Source organism: Martes martes (assembly GCF_963455335.1).
Source record: "Martes martes genome assembly, chromosome: 1".
Lineage (NCBI taxonomy): Eukaryota > Metazoa > Chordata > Mammalia > Carnivora > Mustelidae > Martes > Martes martes.
In genome coordinates this window covers 216,756,865-216,772,526 of record NC_137888.1, presented here as the reverse complement: position 1 = coordinate 216,772,526, position 15,662 = coordinate 216,756,865, and the positions used below count along the sequence as shown (strand labels likewise).

Below are 15,662 nucleotides of genomic sequence, written 5' to 3'. Positions count from 1 at the left end.
AAACTACAAGCCCCAGCATGCCGCGCGCGCGGCGCCATGCATCGTCCGTGTGCGCGGCTCGCTGGGAGTCGTAGTGCGCGCGTGCGCCTTTGCCAGGACTCCTCTTCCCAGAGGTCCCCGCGCGTCGTCCTCCTCGTCCTCCAGCTGCCCGCGTTCGGCTGGAGTCCCCCGGCAGCCGTCGCCATGCTACCCGCCGCACTCCTCCGCCGTCCGGGCCTGCGTTCCCTCGCACGCCAGGCCCGCGCCTACGCCGAGGCCGCCGCTGCTCCGGCCCCGGCTGCGGGCCCGGGACAGATGTCCTTCACCTTCGCCTCACCGACGCAGGTTCGGAGGCCGGTCTGGCTCGGGACCCCGCCTGGTCGCCGTCTCCGGTCCGGACCCCTAGTGGTCCGCAGTCGCAGACCCCCGCCTTTGGGGTGTCGATCCCCATTTGTCCCGCTCCCTGGGTCGTCCAGAATCCGGGCTCCGCAGCCTCCGGGTGTCCGAGGCCCCCAACCCCATCTGGGATCCCGGACCCGCGCGCCCCTTCCGTCTCATTTGGTCCGGCTTCCGAGCCACCCACCCCGGGGTCGCCCCCGCACTCCTGCCCGAGCCCTACGCTGTTCCGTGTGGTGTGGAATCCGAGTCCTATAAAGTTTCCTCTGGAAGCCAGCGTCCTCGGACTGGACCTCCCTGCCCCCTCCGGATGTCCCACAGCGTCGGACACTCGTTCTCTTGGGTGCCCGCCCGGGTTGGTGCGCCCTTTGTGCTCCTGCAGCATTTCTGTGTGGACGGGCCCTGCGCTGGAGGCCGGCAGGGAGAGGCTGCGGGGGACCAAAACCCATGCCTCGCGCGGCGGGGTCGTCTCTGTGTCCCCCGTCAGTGTTCCTAACTGCCTTTGGTCGTTTTCCTGCAGGGGAGGAGCAGGGGAGCCGGTCCTAGCGCCGGAAGACTGGCCTGCGGTGACGCGCTCCGTGTCTTCTTTCCAGGTGTTTTTCAACGGGGCCAACGTCCGGCAGGTGGATGTCCCCACACAGACAGGAGCCTTTGGCATCCTTGCGGCCCACGTGCCCACCCTGCAGGTCCTGCGGCCCGGGCTGGTGGTTGTCCATGCTGAGGACGGCACCACCTCCAAATACTTTGGTGAGTCTGGTGGGAAGGGGCTGGCTAGGGGCCGTGTACTTCCTCAGGCTGGATCCAGTGTCTGGGCACGGGCTTGGGAAAAGTAAAGGGCACAGAGCAGGCTGGGGGTTAGGGAGCTTGTAGGGAGGCGGGGCAGGGGCAGGGGTCTGACAGAGAAGTCAAGCCCCGTGTGGGAGGGGCCCCTTAAGAGGTGCAGGCCCCTGCATCCCACGACGTGCTTCCACTAGCACAGCTGCGAGGCGCAGCAGGGTTCGAACCCAGCTCCCGCCTCCGTCCTCATGTTGGCTTAGCCGATGGGCTGGTGGATGTCCCCTGCGTCCAGCGTCCAGTGGGTGCCCCCGAGCCCCCTCTGCGTGTGTCATTCCCTTTAGCTGTCTGCTTTCCGTGCTAGACTCTAGGGCTACAGTGTGGAGCCACTTTCCTGGTTTGGGAGTGATCGTGTCACCTACAGGTGGGTGTGGAGGTCTCACGTCTTCCTCTTCCTGTAGTGAGCAGCGGCTCCGTCACAGTGAATGCTGACTCCTCAGTGCAGTTGCTGGCCGAAGAGGCCGTGACGCTGGACATGCTCGACGTGGGGGTGAGTGTCCCAGGGGAGACAGATGCACCAAGGAGGCCAGGGCTGTGCTAGAGATGGCGGGCTTCGGGGAAGGGAACTCGAGTTTGGTGGAGGGGCCGGCACCAGGCTGGAGTCGCCGCTTGGCTCTCACCCATTCCCCACTTCCTGCAGGCAGCCAAGGTGAACTTGGAGAAGGCACAGTCGGAGCTGTCAGGGGCAGCGGACGAGGCCTCCAGGGCTGAGATCCAGATCCGCATCGAGGCCAACGAGGCCCTGGTGAAGGCTCTCGAGTAGGCGGTGCGTGGCCCTGGCCAGCAGGGAAACCGAGGCCCAGAACTGGGCAGGGGGTGTCCCGGGCAGGCTGAACCGGCTGGCAGGGGGCCGGTCTGACGGTGGGGGGTGGGTTGGGGAGGAAGGGCTGCAAGCTACCTGCAGGGCTTCTCCTGTGGCCGGAGCCGTCTCTCTAGAGAAGGCCGCCAGGGGGCAGCACGGCTCTAGCTTTCCGCCAAGAGCCCGCCTCCCGCAAACGCAGGGAACCGCGGCTCCTCGCCAGGGCTGGCAGGCCTGGTGGCTGGGGGTGAGCCCAGAGACCTGCTCTGCTATTTGAGGAGGGGCTGCCCCCCCCACCTGCCAGACCCCTCCCCCCAACCTCGTGTGTCCCCCACCACCCCCCTGAGCCTGTAGCCCCTGCCATGGAGACCAGCTTCCAGCCGCCTCCGAGGGACGGCCTGCCCCCAGCTCGAGCCCCCCATTAAAAGCCAGGGACCCGACTCGTGTACGCTGCCTCTGTGTGCTGCCTGGAACTCTGTCTTCAGGACCTTGCCTGGCCCTTGTCCCAGCCATGTGTGTCTCCGCACGGGGATCAGGCGTTGAATACCAGCCTCAGGCTCCAGGGCTTGGAAGCTGGGGCCGAAAGGTCCTCGGGGGTCTGTAGTAAACTGGGGAGTGGGGTGTGCAGGGGGCATGGCCTGGAAAACCAGGGTAGGTGGTGGGCGGGGTGCCATCAGCCCAGGAGGGTGGGGATTGGCACAGGCTGCTGGCGGGCGTGGGGAGACTGCAGGCAGGGGCGTGGCTGCTGCTCCAGGGCCCGGCCTGGGCTGCTGGACAGCCACCTGGGGCTCTGCCAAGTTTCAGACTGTGCCGTCTGCCCTGTGGGCTCCCCGGCCCCGCCCCAGCCACGCTGGGAGGAGGCGGGTCCTGCCTGCTCCCACAGAGGCCCAGCCCTCTGCTCACCCGGCCTGTGGGTGGCCTGGCTGGCCGGGCGCCTCGTCCCTGGTGGTGTTGGCACCTCTGTGCCATCCAGGCCCCTGGGCTGGCCCCAGATGGGGTGGGGCTGCCAGGCGGGGGCAGCCCTGGCTCTGGGCAGCTTCTGTGCTGTCCCATTTCTTCTCTGTTGCAAGCACGGGGGTGGCCCAGAAGCTGGCTCCAGGTGGCCGGGAGGAGACTTTGGGGGAGGGGGAGGGGGAGGGGTCTCCTCACCCCCCCGCCTGAGCCCTGGGCCTGAGCAGGGCTGACAGGGGATTCCAGGGTGGTGAGGGTGCGGGAGAGCCTGGGCCTTCCCATGTGTCATTGGCAGCCTGGAGGTGACAGGGAGGCCCCCCCCAGCCGCCGGGCATGTTGTCAGCACAGATGGGCTGTGGATTTGTGTGTCACGGTCCCGTGCGAGTGACTCCCCTGGCTTCATTGGTGCTCCGTGTGGCGGGAGCCTTGCTTGTGGAGGCCTAGCGAGCTCACAGCTATGGGGGCTTTCTTCCTGGGTCCCCCTACTCAGGCTGGTAGGCCAAGCAGCTGGCTGTCCCCAGACCAGAGCGTGTTGTGATAGCCATAGACTCACAGGACCAGGTCCACTCCTCCCTGTTCTGGGTTTTGGAGTTCATGGTCAGGCTTTGGGAACTATAAATAACACCACGGACAGGTAAGGCAGCGCCACCACAGCACTTTGAGCCAAGCTGCTGGATGGGCACCCACACCAACGGTCCTTCTAGCCATGCCCCTGTTCCTGAGAGGGTTCAGCCTCTGGCCAGGGGTACAGCTCTGAACATAGGTAAGATTCCTCGGCACAGAGCAGGCCTCCTGAGGGAGATGGGAGCCTTGGAGTGTTAGGGATGCCCACACCTGATGTGGGTCTGCAGGGACAGCCTAAGTTGCCTGGAGCCTTGTCCTGGGCTGGAGACACCCAGGGTGGAGTGGGTCATACGACCAGGAACCGGAGGTCACCACCCTTCCCTCGAGAGCAGGCTCACACAAGGGCTTGTCCTTCTTTGAGGAAGGGGGTCCCCTTGGACTGTGTGTGTGCCCACACCCAGGGGCTGACTAGAGCATGGGATGCTTTAAACAGGAAAAAAAAAAGCAGGAAGCGGATTGACTTGGTGTGTTTCTTAAGTTGGACCTGTAGAGCCAGGCTGGGCCCATGGTCCCTTCCTGAGAGCACTGTCCCACTCCTAAATGTGCATGGACCCTGGGGCCCCAGTTCCGGGAGGACCAGCTGCTCCCCTGGTGACCTGAAGGGCACCCCCTTCACAGATCACACAGCCATGTCTGCCGTGGCCGTAACTCCCTGACCCAGCGTCCAGATGCTTGGCTTCAGGGCGCACAGCTCCCTCTGCCACCGCCATGTTCCTCCAGCAGCAGGGCCCTCCGTGGTGGCCCCATCGCTGCCTCTCCAGGCTCCAGCACTTCCTCCATCCCAGCCCCCAGCGGCCCCCTCCTACAGGCCTCCTGACCCTGTGTGGCTGGGAGCCTCTGGGTGTGGAGGTGATGGTGAGGGTGGGAGGGGGCAGGTCGAAGGCTGCAGGAGCTTTGGGTGGGAGCGGGATGGAGACCTGGAAAGGAACACGGCTCTGGGAGGGGTGCCCACAACTGGGGTGGGGTGGAGGTGGTCAGGCCAGATCCAGTGAGAAACCAGATAAAGGGACAAGGGTCAGGGGAGCAGGAAGACTGCGCACCCCACACCACTCAGGGTCGTCCTCAGTTGCTGACCCAGAGCACGTGCTGGGAGAACGAGGACCGGCCGCATTTCCACCTGCTGCTGTCTGCTGTCAGTTAACTGGTCTGTGAAATGGGTGGGGTGAGCCTGCCCACCCCGGGGCCCCAGAATGAGCCGAGCTGGATTCTCCCCGTCCGTCTACCGCCGTGGAGAGCCGCGGAAACAGGCTCCAAAAGGTCACAACGCGGTGGGTGGTGACTGGCTGCGCTAGGCTGGCCTGGCGCAGGTTAATCGCTCCGTAAATGCCTTCTGAGGTCACCGTTAAGGGATGCAGGAGGCCAGGCTGCTGGGGCAGCTGGCTGGGGCACCCCCACAACAGGCAGGTGACTCCAGCCTGTTTTCCTGGACCGTGGCCGCTGACTCAGGCACCCCCCCCTCCCTTGCGCTCCCCCACGCGGGCGCCCCCAGGCGGAAGCACCGGGCCTAGAGCGGCAGGAAAGGGGGCGGGGCGGGAGCCAACCTGGGCACCCCGAAACCCCGTCCTGGGGGGTCCGACCCATCGGGGCTGCCGTTCGTGACCTTGGGTTCAGCAGCATTTATGGGGCGACCCCCAATATACGAGGCGAGGCTTCGGGGTGGGTGGCCGAGAACCCAAGGCGCCCCAGGGCCCCGGCCTGCAGGCAGGGGCGGGGGCCCGCCTGCGTCACCGGCCGCCCGGCCCTCCGCCCCCTGCCCGCCCAAACTCCACCCCGAGGGAAGGCGGTGCGGATAAAGGCTTGGGGGCCGCCTGCTCGGCCCCAGACCTGCCCCGCCACCGCGCTCTGTCCCCGGACGTGGGTACACTCAGGACTGTTGAGACCTCGGACTGGCCGCGTCCGGTGAGTGCGGGTGGGATCTCGCCGGACGAGTAGGAAGGTCCCCATTCTAGGCTCTTAAAGGTGCCCCACTTTTCTTTGTTTTCGGGGCAGGCAGGGCTCGGGGTGTCTCCGGCCCTGGCGAGCCCCTCGGGTCGTGGGATGGGAGGGGCTCGGCGCAAGCAGCACCGCCCAGGCAAGACCTCAGCCCCCGCCCCGCCTACCGGGCACTCTTCCTATCCCGCGAGTGACCTTGAGCAAGTTGCTGTTCAGCCTCAGTTTCTCCAGTTGTGCGGCCCGGCCTCCCGCCTTAGAGGCTCCAGACCCCTAGCGGAGGTTCCCACCTCGCCAGCAGTCCCGTAGGCCTCTCTCCCGCCCCGGGGCAGCTGCTTCGCCCCCTCCCCAGGACTTCAGGCAGCGCTCCCGGACGGGGCCGGCAGGGGGCGCGCTGGCGCTGCTGACTCACCGCAGCCCCAAGCGGCGCGCGCGGGCGCAGCCGGGGACGCCGCGTCACGTCACGGCTCGGGCGGGCGCGACTAGGGAAGCGGGCCGGGCCCGCGGGACAGGGGTGGGACGCGAGGTGGTACCGGCGCGGGAGGGTGCGGGAGGGGGAGGAGGGAGGGGGAGGGCCCTCTCGGTCCCCCTCCCGGCACCGGCCCACGTCACCGCGGTGCAGGCCCCGCCCGCGGCCCCGCTCCTCGCCGGGAGCTCACGCCCCACGGGTGGGGGACGCCCGGCGGCCGAACCTCCAGAGAGCCGCCCGGGCCCGAAGCGCAGGGATCGCCTCCCGCTTCCGCTCGCGGCGGCTTCCCGGACAGACGCGGGGGGAGGTACCCCGGCTTCCTGCCCCTCCCGGCGCGGGGATAGTGCCCGCCCCCACGCCGCGCCGTCCGGGACCGGGACCCCGCGCCGCCGCTCCCCCCCCTCAACCCGACCCCCCTCGGGCCGCCTGCCCTTTGTTGCGGGCCGTATGAATGGCCCCCGGCGCGGGCGGGTGGAGCGCGGGGGCGGGCCGGAGCGGCGCCAGCCCCGCCCCCGCCGAGCTCCCCTTGGCCGCCGGGCCGGGGGCGGGGCGACGGGCGGGCCCGCGCGGCCACGTGGGGCAGCGCCACGGCGCTTCTCATTGGCCCGCCCGCGAGGCCGACTGGGCGTTCGGCGCGCGGCGATTGGCCGACTCAGGGCCGGCGGAGTAAGTAGTGAATGGGAGGGGGCGGCAGTCCCGCCCCTTGGAACGTTGATACATTATAACTTTTTTTTCTTGTTACTTTCACCCCCAGATCTTTCAAGCGGCGGCGGCGGCGGCGGCGGCGGCGGCGGGGACGGCTGTTGCTAAGGGAGGGGACGCGCGGGGAAGCGCGGCCCGAGCGGCGGCCGGCACCGAGCGCGACCGCCTAAGCGGCGCCCCTCCTCGGGACCCTCCCCCACGCCCAGCGTCCTTGAAAGGAGCCGCGAGTGCAGTCCCCACCCCCGGAAGGCGCCCCGACGAGCCAGCGCGACCCCGGAGCGCCGCTCGGATTTTTGATTCTTGATTCACCTTCCGCTCCTGGGACTTTCTCGAAGGGAACGTGCGCTTCCCCTAGGAACCGCGAGGACCCCCGGCTCGGGGAGCCCAACCCCCCCCGCACTGCCCGGAGGCGCGACGAGGATTGGCGGCGCCCCGTGGACCCCAGCCCTCCAGCGCGGGCCGGGGATGGAGCCGCAGCCCGGCGGCGCCCGGAGCTGCCGGCGCGGGGCCCCCGGCGGCGCCTGCGAGCTAGGCCCGGCGGCCGAGGCGGCGCCCATGAGTCTGGCCATCCACAGCACAACGGGCACCCGCTATGAGCTGTCGGTGCCCCCGGACGAGACGGTGGAGGGGCTGCGCAAGCGGCTGTCCCAGCGGCTCAAAGTGCCCAAGGAGCGCCTGGCGCTGCTCCACAAAGACACGTAGGTACCGCGCGCCGCCCTCGGACCCGCCGCCCCCTCGGGCCCCGGCCCCCGGGCGGGAACAAAGAGCGCGCCGCACGGGGAAGGAAGGGGGCGGCCAGACGGGGGGCGGGGGCGCGCCGCGCGCTCTCGGGCGCCCTCTGCTCGGCCTTGCCTGCCTCGGCCCCCTCCCCCGCCCGGGGTCGCTGCACAAAGGCGGCTGCGAGGGCGTCCCCCTCCCTCCTGGGAAGGCAGGAGTCCCGGGTCAGCGTGGGGGTCTCGGCAGCGGGGGTGGGGGGGCGCGGCCGCCTCCTTCTCTGCCTGCGTTCCCGCTGGCTTCCGCATCTGCTCGGTGCCCCCCCCTACGTCTGGCTGTTTTCTTCCCCTACTTGCGTCTTTCTACCCCCCTTTGTTCTAACCACCGAGCACTCCCGCAGTCTCCCCCTCCCCCCTGGTATTTAAATCGCCTCCAGGCCCGGGAGCACTCCCCCCGCGGGCCTCCAGGGACACGCAGTGTCCATCCCCAGCGGAGGGGCCCCAGTGGGGGAGGGGCGGGTGGGGGAGGGTCTCCTTTGTCTGAGCCGCCGCGGCCTGCGCCGGGAGCCGGGGAGGGAGGGAGGAGGGGGAGCCCGGCACCGCAAAAGACCCTAAAGGCTAAGGCCTGTGGCTCCCACAGAGAGAAGCTCGGGGCCGGAGTTACAGGCAGGGGCCGGCCGTGGGGTGAGGGGAGGGTGGCAGAGGACCGCAAGGGTGCCCTGGCGCCTGGGGACGAAAAAGTGCTTTGTTGAGGTGCAGAGGTGGTGCCCCAGCCCAGAGTGGGGCTTCTTCCCCAAGGAGGTTTGAGCCACTTGCATGGGGGGCCCTCGGGGCCAGATACTTGACATTCCCCCCTATATACACACACATATCACCCCTCTGGTTGGGGAGCTGGGAAGGGATAGGGGTGGGTAGGGCTCCCATATCTCCCCCAGGAACACAGCCCTCCCCCCCGGCCTGTGCTTCCGCCTCACTGCCGTGTCTCCTTGGCCTCACCCTCTTCCTTCCTTCCTCCCCCTAGCCGGCTCAGTTCGGGGAAGCTGCAGGAGTTCGGCGTGGGGGATGGCAGCAAGCTGACGCTGGTGCCCACCGTGGAGGCGGGCCTCATGGTAAATGGCTGGGGCACAGTGCCCCAGAGGCTCTGGCGCAGGCGGGCAGCCCCTTCCCCTGAGAGCTTGGTTCCCAGCACACACCCTGCCAGGGCGGCCCCCGCCGGCAAGCAGCTCCCCCGCCCTGGTGCCTGGGCCCTCTTGGAGCGGAGCACCCGCTCAGAGCGGCTTCTCCTCTGTTTCAGTCTCAGGCCTCGAGGCCAGAGCAGTCTGTGATGCAGGCCCTGGAGAGCCTGACCGAGACTCAGGTAAGACCCGCGCCAGTCCCTCCGAGACCGGGGGAGGGCCTGGGAGTGGGGGTGGTTGTGCTCCCAGGAGACCCGTGGGGAGGGAGGAGACGCACCGCCCAGCCTTCCTGCCAGTTTGGCCTGGTCACCCAGCTTCCTCTTCCTCCCCCCGCTCCGCACTCACCACCTGACCTTGAGGGCCTTCTCTCCCACGGTGGCTGCCGTGGGGGAGGGGGCTGGGCTTTCACAAGCCTGCCTGCCGGGTGACCTTGGGCCTGGGGCCCCAGCCCTATACTGAGGAGCACCCCCTCCACAGCCACTGCGGTTTCCCCAGGGCGACCTTTTTTTTTTTTTTTACATTTCTGTGGGTGGGTGGGAGGAGGACTGGAGGGGCCAGCCTGGGTGACACTCCTTCCGGCTTCTTTGACCCCATTGTAAGGGGTGACTCCCTCCCCCTTCTCCCTTTGGCCTTTGTTCTCTGCCCCAAAAAGGGGGAGGGGGGCTCCCACCCCAGGGCCATAGCCTAGACAGGATGTTAGGAAAATATTTAGCAACTGGCCAGGAGCTAAGGAGGAAGGCAGGGACTGGCCCACGGCCGGGTTCCCGGTTTTGTTGCAGCATTTATTTATTTATTTATTTATTTATTTTTTTACCTCTTCCTTTCCTCATTTTTCTGGCGGCAGGGCCCTCCTCCCAGGAGGGTGACACAGGCTTCAGCTATCCGCCTGCTGCCAGGGTGGGGGAAGCAGGCTGCTGCCCGCCCCGGCTAGGGGGTGGGCTGGGCTGGCCGCAGGAAACCTGCTCAGCGGCTTCCCTTCCTCCTGCCCGGAGGCCCTCGCCCCCTCCCCGACATGTAGCATCCTGTCCTCACCAGCTAGGTAGTAAGGAGGAAGAGGGGCGCTGGTGCTGGGTGGTCCGCCATCAGGAGGGCCTGTGGGCTATAGGCAGAGCTGGGGTCCCAGAAGCCGGGTGGTGGCCGCACTGGATTTCCTGGTGAAGATGGGAACTGAGCTCTCGGCTCTCAGGGGGGCCTGTGGTTGGCAGGGGGGCCAGGGGTGTCTTTGGTTCACATCCGCCCCACAGTGCCTGCGTCAGGAGGGGGGGGCGCTGGGCGGAGTGACTGGCTCCCAGGGCTGTTTCCCCGCCTGGCACCGAGTCATGCCCGCCTGTTCGCCCTCCCCAGGGAGGAAGTTGCAGGGCGGAGGGGTGGGGGGGACTCCCCGGCTGCTCTTGGGGAGCCACCCCAAGACTTTCCTGCAAGGGGAGCTTCTGCACCTGGGGGGGCACCCTGCAGACCAGCCTTCAGGGTTTGGGGGAGCTGCACACTGCCCGCCTTCCTCGCCCGCCTCCCTTCGGCCCCCAAGCAGAGAAGGTTACGCCAGCCGCTGCCAGCGGAGGGCTGGGAGGCGGTGGTTCTGAGTCATCCCGGCCTATGTCACTTCTCAGAAACCTCCACCCCCCCCCCCCACCATCCTCGCCCCTGGGGAAAGCTCAGCACTGGCCAGGCTCCAGAGGAGGGACCCAGTCTGCACTGGGTGTCGGATGTACCCCCCTGCCGCCGCCACCCACCCACCAGATCTGAGGGTTTGTGTTGGGGCTGCATAGAGGTCTCGCGGGACCCAGGCCTCAGAACCGTCAGGGCCCCCTCCAGCAGCGAAGCCTCCCCCTCAGCCTCAGCCCCACCCAGGACAGATAAATATTTATCTTGAGAAAGCAAAGGTTAGGAAGAAGAATTTGCCCAGGAATCCCGCCCACTCGCTGCCTGGGTGGCTTAACTGGGAGGGGGTCTGAGATTGGCTCCCCTCTGGTATTCACAGGCAGAGGATGGGGAGCTGGGAGGGTGGGGTTATTTGAGGGCAGCGACTGCTGACTGGGTCTTGCCCCCTCTGGCCTCAGTTTCCCCTTGAAAGAACCAAGCTGGCCAGGGAGGGCCAGGCCCCCCCATCTGACCCGCCTCTGTCCCCCACAGCCCCCAGTGGCGCCCGGGACGGGCCGGGCTGGCGGAGGCGTCTTCCGGAAATACCGATTCATTTTATTTAAGCGTCCGTGGCACCGACAGGGACCCCAGAGCCCAGAGAGGGGCGGCGAGAGGCCCCAGGTCACGCAGCGTGGGGCGCCGGGGCTGGGCCGGGCTGGGGGCGCAACAGGCTGGGGCCCTGGCGCTGACGGGCCCCTCTCTACAGGTCAGTGACTTCCTGTCGGGCCGCTCGCCGCTGACCCTGGCGCTGCGCGTGGGGGACCACATGATGTTCGTGCAGCTGCAGCTGGCCGCCCAGCACGCCCCGCTCCAGCACCGCCACGTGCTGGCCGCCGCCGCCGCCGCCGCCGCCGCGGCCCGCGGGGACCCCGGCATGGCCACCCCCGTGTCGTCCCCCTGCCGGCCCATGGCCGGCGCTGCCCGAGTCCCCCCGATGGCCAGCAGCCCTGCCCCCGCGTCCCCCTCGCCTGTCACCGCCGGCTCCTTCCGATCCCACTCCGCTTCTGCCGCCTGCCCTGAGGTGAGTCTGGGGAAGGTGGGCTGTCCCCCGCCTCGGAGGGAGGGGGCTCAGAGCCCCAGGTCGGCACTTTGTGTGAAAGGCCGCCCCCAGCCTCCAGGGACTGTTCTTGCTCCCCACCCCCACCGCTCCCCCGCCCCCGCAGCTGACCTGCCTTCCTCTCCGGCCTCCGCAGATGGACTGTTCGCCCCCTGCCAGTGCTGGCGCCAGCCCCACGTCCACCCCCGGGGGGAGCCCTACCTCCCGCTCCCGCAAGCCCGGCGCCGTCATCGAGAGCTTCGTGAACCATGCCCCGGGGGTCTTCTCAGGGACCTTCTCTGGTAGGTGTCGCAGTACCCCTGCGCAGATCCCCCCTCACCCAAGGCAGCTGGGGGGGGGTACGATCTCCCCCGTCGCCCCCCCGGCATCTCCTGGCCTGTGCCCCACCCCGCGGGAGGCTGCGGGCCCGAGGCGCAGGTCCCCGCGTGCTCACTCCCACCCTGGGGCCCGCCTGTCTGCGCATGCGCTTCAGAGGCCACGTGTCCATCCCGCCCGCACTCACCAGCAGCCCCCCACCTCCTGCAGGCACACTGCACCCCAACTGCCAGGATAGCAGCGGGCGGCCGCGGCGTGACATCGGCACCATCCTGCAGATCCTCAACGACCTTCTGAGTGCCACGCGGCACTACCAGGGCATGCCCCCGTCCCTGACCCAGCTGCGCTGCCACGCGCAGTGCGCGCCCGCCTCACCTGCCCCGGACCTCACCCCCAAAACTACCTCCTGCGAGAAGCTGGCGGCTGCGGCCCCGGCCTCCCTGAGCCAGGCCCGCATGTGCAAGCCCCTGGGTGAGTGTCCAGCGCACCCCGCCCGTCCCTGGGCTGTTCAAGGCCCCTCTGTGCGTGGCTCAGAGCAGCTGACCCGCCGGGGGGCTGGGGGGGGCCGGCAGCTGTTGCTTGCCCTGCTCCGCACGAGAGCGGAGAGAACGGAGCATGTGTGTTTGGGCACAAAGTGTCCTTGTCCTCTTCCGACGGGCCACTTCCTTCTCTCCCCCCCACCCCCCTGCACCTTGTCCGGATGGCAGGTGGGGCCTCTGAATGGCCTGGTCTGGTGAAGGGGGGGCCAGAGCTGCTCCGGGGTGGCTCGAGTCCCCCAGAGACCCAGCCAGCCCCAGGAAACCCTGAGCCCTGGGGAACAGTGTCACTGTTCTGCCTGGCGGGCCTCCGGCCCAGGTCATGAAGGGGAAACAAAGCCACCAGCCTGAGGACCAACGTCCCACCTGACCAGTGGGCGGCGGTGTGCCCCAGCGCCCGCCTCGGCCGGGTCCTGCGGTAGAGGGGCCTAAGAAGCCTTGAGTCTGAGCCGCCTCCTCGACACCGGGAAGGCTGGGCGCTGCCTCATGCTGTGGGGGCTAGGGGGTGTCTGGCCTCTCCCCCCAAGGGCCACAGGGCTCACCGTCACTGCCTCCTTTCAGGGGACCGGCTGCGGCAGACGGAAAACCGGGCCACCCGCTGCAAGGTGGAGCGCCTCCAGCTCCTGCTCCAGCAGAAACGGCTCCGCAGGAAGGCCCGGCGGGATGCCCGCGGGCCCTACCACTGGCCGCCAAGCCGCAAGGCGGGCCGCAGCGACACCAGCGGGGGCGGTGGGGGCGGCGGGCCCAGCGAGGCCTCCGGCTTGGGCCTCGACTTCGAGGACTCCGTTTGGAAGCCGGAAGTCAACCCTGACATCAAGTCAGAGTTCGTGGTGGCCTAGGAACCACGTCCCTCGCCCAGCCACCCTGGGCCGAGAGTCCCCTGGGCCAGCCTGCGCGCGGGAGGGCAGGCCGTTGGGGTCAGGGCAGCGGGAGGCCCCTCCCTCCCCACCAGCTTCCTTCTGGTTTTTTGGTTTGTTTTTTTGTTTTGTTTTGGGCTTTTTTGTTTTTGTTTTTGTTTTTTGTTTTTGTTTTTTTCATTTTGTTGGGGGTTTTTTTGGGTTTTTTTGTTTTGTTTTGTTTTGTTTAGTTTTTTTTTGTTTCCATTCTTACCATGGTTTTCTGAACTCTCCGCGGACTTGGTTCCTGCCTCCTTGGTTCAGCTCACACTTCCCCGCCTCCTCCTCCCGTGGCGGCTCCCGTCCTCGGCCGAGCCGGGCCCTCCCCGCCCACTTCCCAAGCTCCAGAGATGTAGCAGTCACTCCAGATGGCCGAGAGTGGGACGCGACGCGGAAGCCGCCCCCGTCCCCTTCAGGTTTAAGTCAGAAACGTAGATGCCTCATGATGCACTTTACAGACGGGCGGGGCCGAGGAGGGAAGGCCCACTGCAGCCGCACCCCGGCCTTCAGGGCGGCCGGCAGGCCCCACAGCCACCGGAGACCCGCTGCGCTGCGCCTGCGGCCAGGTCTCCTCCACACCTGTGCTTTTTTCTCTTGGTCTCTTTTTCCAGGAAAAAAAAAAGGAGGGGCGCTTCAGTAGGCTGACCCCAGCCTGCCTCTGGGGTTCAGGTGGAAGTGTGGGGCCCTCGCCTAATAGGAAAGGGAGGGAGGGGGACAGACCAGCCGCCAGCCTTCGCGTCCACGCACTGTGCCATCTCCCCTGGCCCCACCCCCTTTTTGTTCTGAGCTTGGGGTATTTATAGACTATTAATTTTCTGAGCCAATAGTGGTTGGGAGTCTCTTGAAAACTCGGGAGAGAAATGGTTGGGGATGGGGAAATCACCCCCAGCCCTCCTTCCTGGCCCAACCCGAGAGAGAGATGTGGCCTGTGGGCTGTGTCTGGAGGGCCCCCTGGCAGTCAGGAGGGGAGGGGGTGCTGAGCTGTGAAGCCCCGGTAGGGGTGACGCTGTGTAGCATTAACCCCCTGGGGGGGGTTCGCTGCTGGTCTAAATTGGACCCTCCCCACTGGTGCCCTTATTCCCAGATTCCCCTGGGGCAGAGGGACAAGCCCTCTACTGGGGCCATTTCAATGGGGGTGGAGTTTTTTTTCATTCACTTATTTTTTACTGATAATGGAGATGATCAGGCCCTGCCCCTGCCCAAGTCTTGTCCTTGCCCCACCTTTCTGTCCTCCAGACACCCCCACCCCCTGCCTGTTCCTCCTTTCATCCTATCGTAGGTGAACCCCCCCCATTATGTGTTTAAAGTTAATGGTTTCAGATGTGAACATCATGTGTTAATTGTAGCTCTGTAAACTTTTTTGTGGGGGGGGTGGGTAGGGAGGGGTCAGAGGGTAGGGGTCACTGATTTTTGTTTGTTTTCATTTTCCAAAAAAAAAGAAAAAGGAGAAAAAAGGAGTGGGTTTGTTTTTGAAGAACTGTGTTGGATACCTATTTAAATGTGTTCTGTTTTGTCGGGTTTTTATTTTTTTTTTGGTTTTTTTAAAACGATTTTTAAATAACACCTGTGCCTCCGCGGGTCTGAGGGTGGAGGCCCCAGGCAGGAACCAGCCCGTCCCCCTCTGCCCTCACCAGGGCTCCCCCAAGAAAGCATTACCCACCCTCGGGGGTCGGGCTGTGGGGTGTCCCAGCACCTTGCCTGAGTTTCCTGTATGAAAACAAAATTGGGAAAGATTAAACCTATACAAACACCGTGATTTCAAGTAATAAACAAGATGAAACGAGTGAATGTGCTGCCCACTTGGCGGGGGGGGGGGGGTCTTGGCCATCACAGACTGGGCTCCCAGGTACAATGGGTGGTCTTAAAGCCTGGGAGTGGCACGGCGGGTGGCTGTTTCCCCTGAAGAGGGGGCCCGCGAGGCCGACAGGTGGTGGCAGCTGGGGAGTGGGTGGGGCTTGATCCCAGAACGGTTCCCACGTTCCCTCCCCGGCTGGAGGTAAGGGCGGGCAGGAAGTTGCCCCAGCAGGGGAGGGAGGGGCCAGCCACTTCCCGGTACTCAAGGCCGGAAGTCCTGCAGGGTGTGGGCACGGGGCTGCCTGCGAACAGCGCGCCGTGGGTGGGGCCTCCGTTCCCGGCTCTGGGAAGTGGGTTGGGGACTGACCCCTGCGACTCTCACCAGGGCTACCAGACCACGCACTCTGGGCCTCGATGTCCCCAGCCACTGACGGGGAGCCTGCTTCAAATGCTGGGCCAGGCAGGACGTGCTGCCTGGGTGGAGCCCTGACCTGAGCCCTCTCCTGGGTACCGGGCCTCCCGGAGCTGTCTAGTGGAAATCGGTGGTTCCCCAGGGCCCGAGGCTTGTGTTCGAGGCCTCCGGCCCGGCCGTCACAGCCCTGGATGAACTCTCACCCCTGTGGCCTCACCCTGGCCTTGCGTTCCAGCGCTCCCCAGCCCTGACGGTCATGCCTCAGGCCTTTGTCCGAGCCATGCCCTATGCAGGAACACCCCTCTCTTGGGCGTCCTTGCTCTGCCTGGGGACTTCCTCAACTGGCATTTCCCGAAGGCTGGGCCAGGGGCAAGTCCGCTGGGGTCCCCCTGTCATCCACTTTGGGGCTGGGCAGAAAGAAGACAGTACCAGCATCCTCACCT

General features: G+C 66.6%; 2 protein-coding genes across 3 annotated transcripts; both read left to right on the top strand.

Moving 5' to 3' along the window:
• The first annotated feature begins 99 nt into the window (after positions 1 to 99).
• Positions 100 to 2,448, top strand: ATP5F1D (ATP synthase F1 subunit delta). The gene is made up of 4 exons (XM_080809455.1): positions 100 to 324; positions 969 to 1,122; positions 1,611 to 1,699; positions 1,850 to 2,448. The coding sequence occupies exons 1-4, from the start codon at positions 184 to 186 to the stop codon at positions 1,970 to 1,972; spliced, it is 507 nt and encodes a 168-aa protein (XP_080665581.1). The 5' UTR covers positions 100 to 183; the 3' UTR covers positions 1,973 to 2,448.
• Positions 2,449 to 6,765: 4,317 nt separating this feature from the next.
• On the top strand, positions 6,766 to 14,796 carry MIDN (midnolin). 2 transcript variants are annotated; one of them, XM_080830348.1, is made up of 8 exons: positions 6,766 to 7,381; positions 8,418 to 8,505; positions 8,691 to 8,753; positions 10,702 to 10,830; positions 10,916 to 11,230; positions 11,403 to 11,547; positions 11,792 to 12,052; positions 12,679 to 14,796. In XM_080830348.1, exons 1-8 carry the CDS (start codon positions 7,149 to 7,151, stop codon positions 12,954 to 12,956), a joined length of 1,512 nt encoding a protein of 503 aa, XP_080686474.1. In that variant the 5' UTR covers positions 6,766 to 7,148; the 3' UTR covers positions 12,957 to 14,796. The 2 variants fall into 2 exon arrangements, with proteins under 2 accessions (XP_080686474.1, XP_080686475.1); XM_080830349.1 differs by lacking the exon at positions 10,702 to 10,830.
• The last annotated feature ends 866 nt before the right edge of the window (positions 14,797 to 15,662 follow it).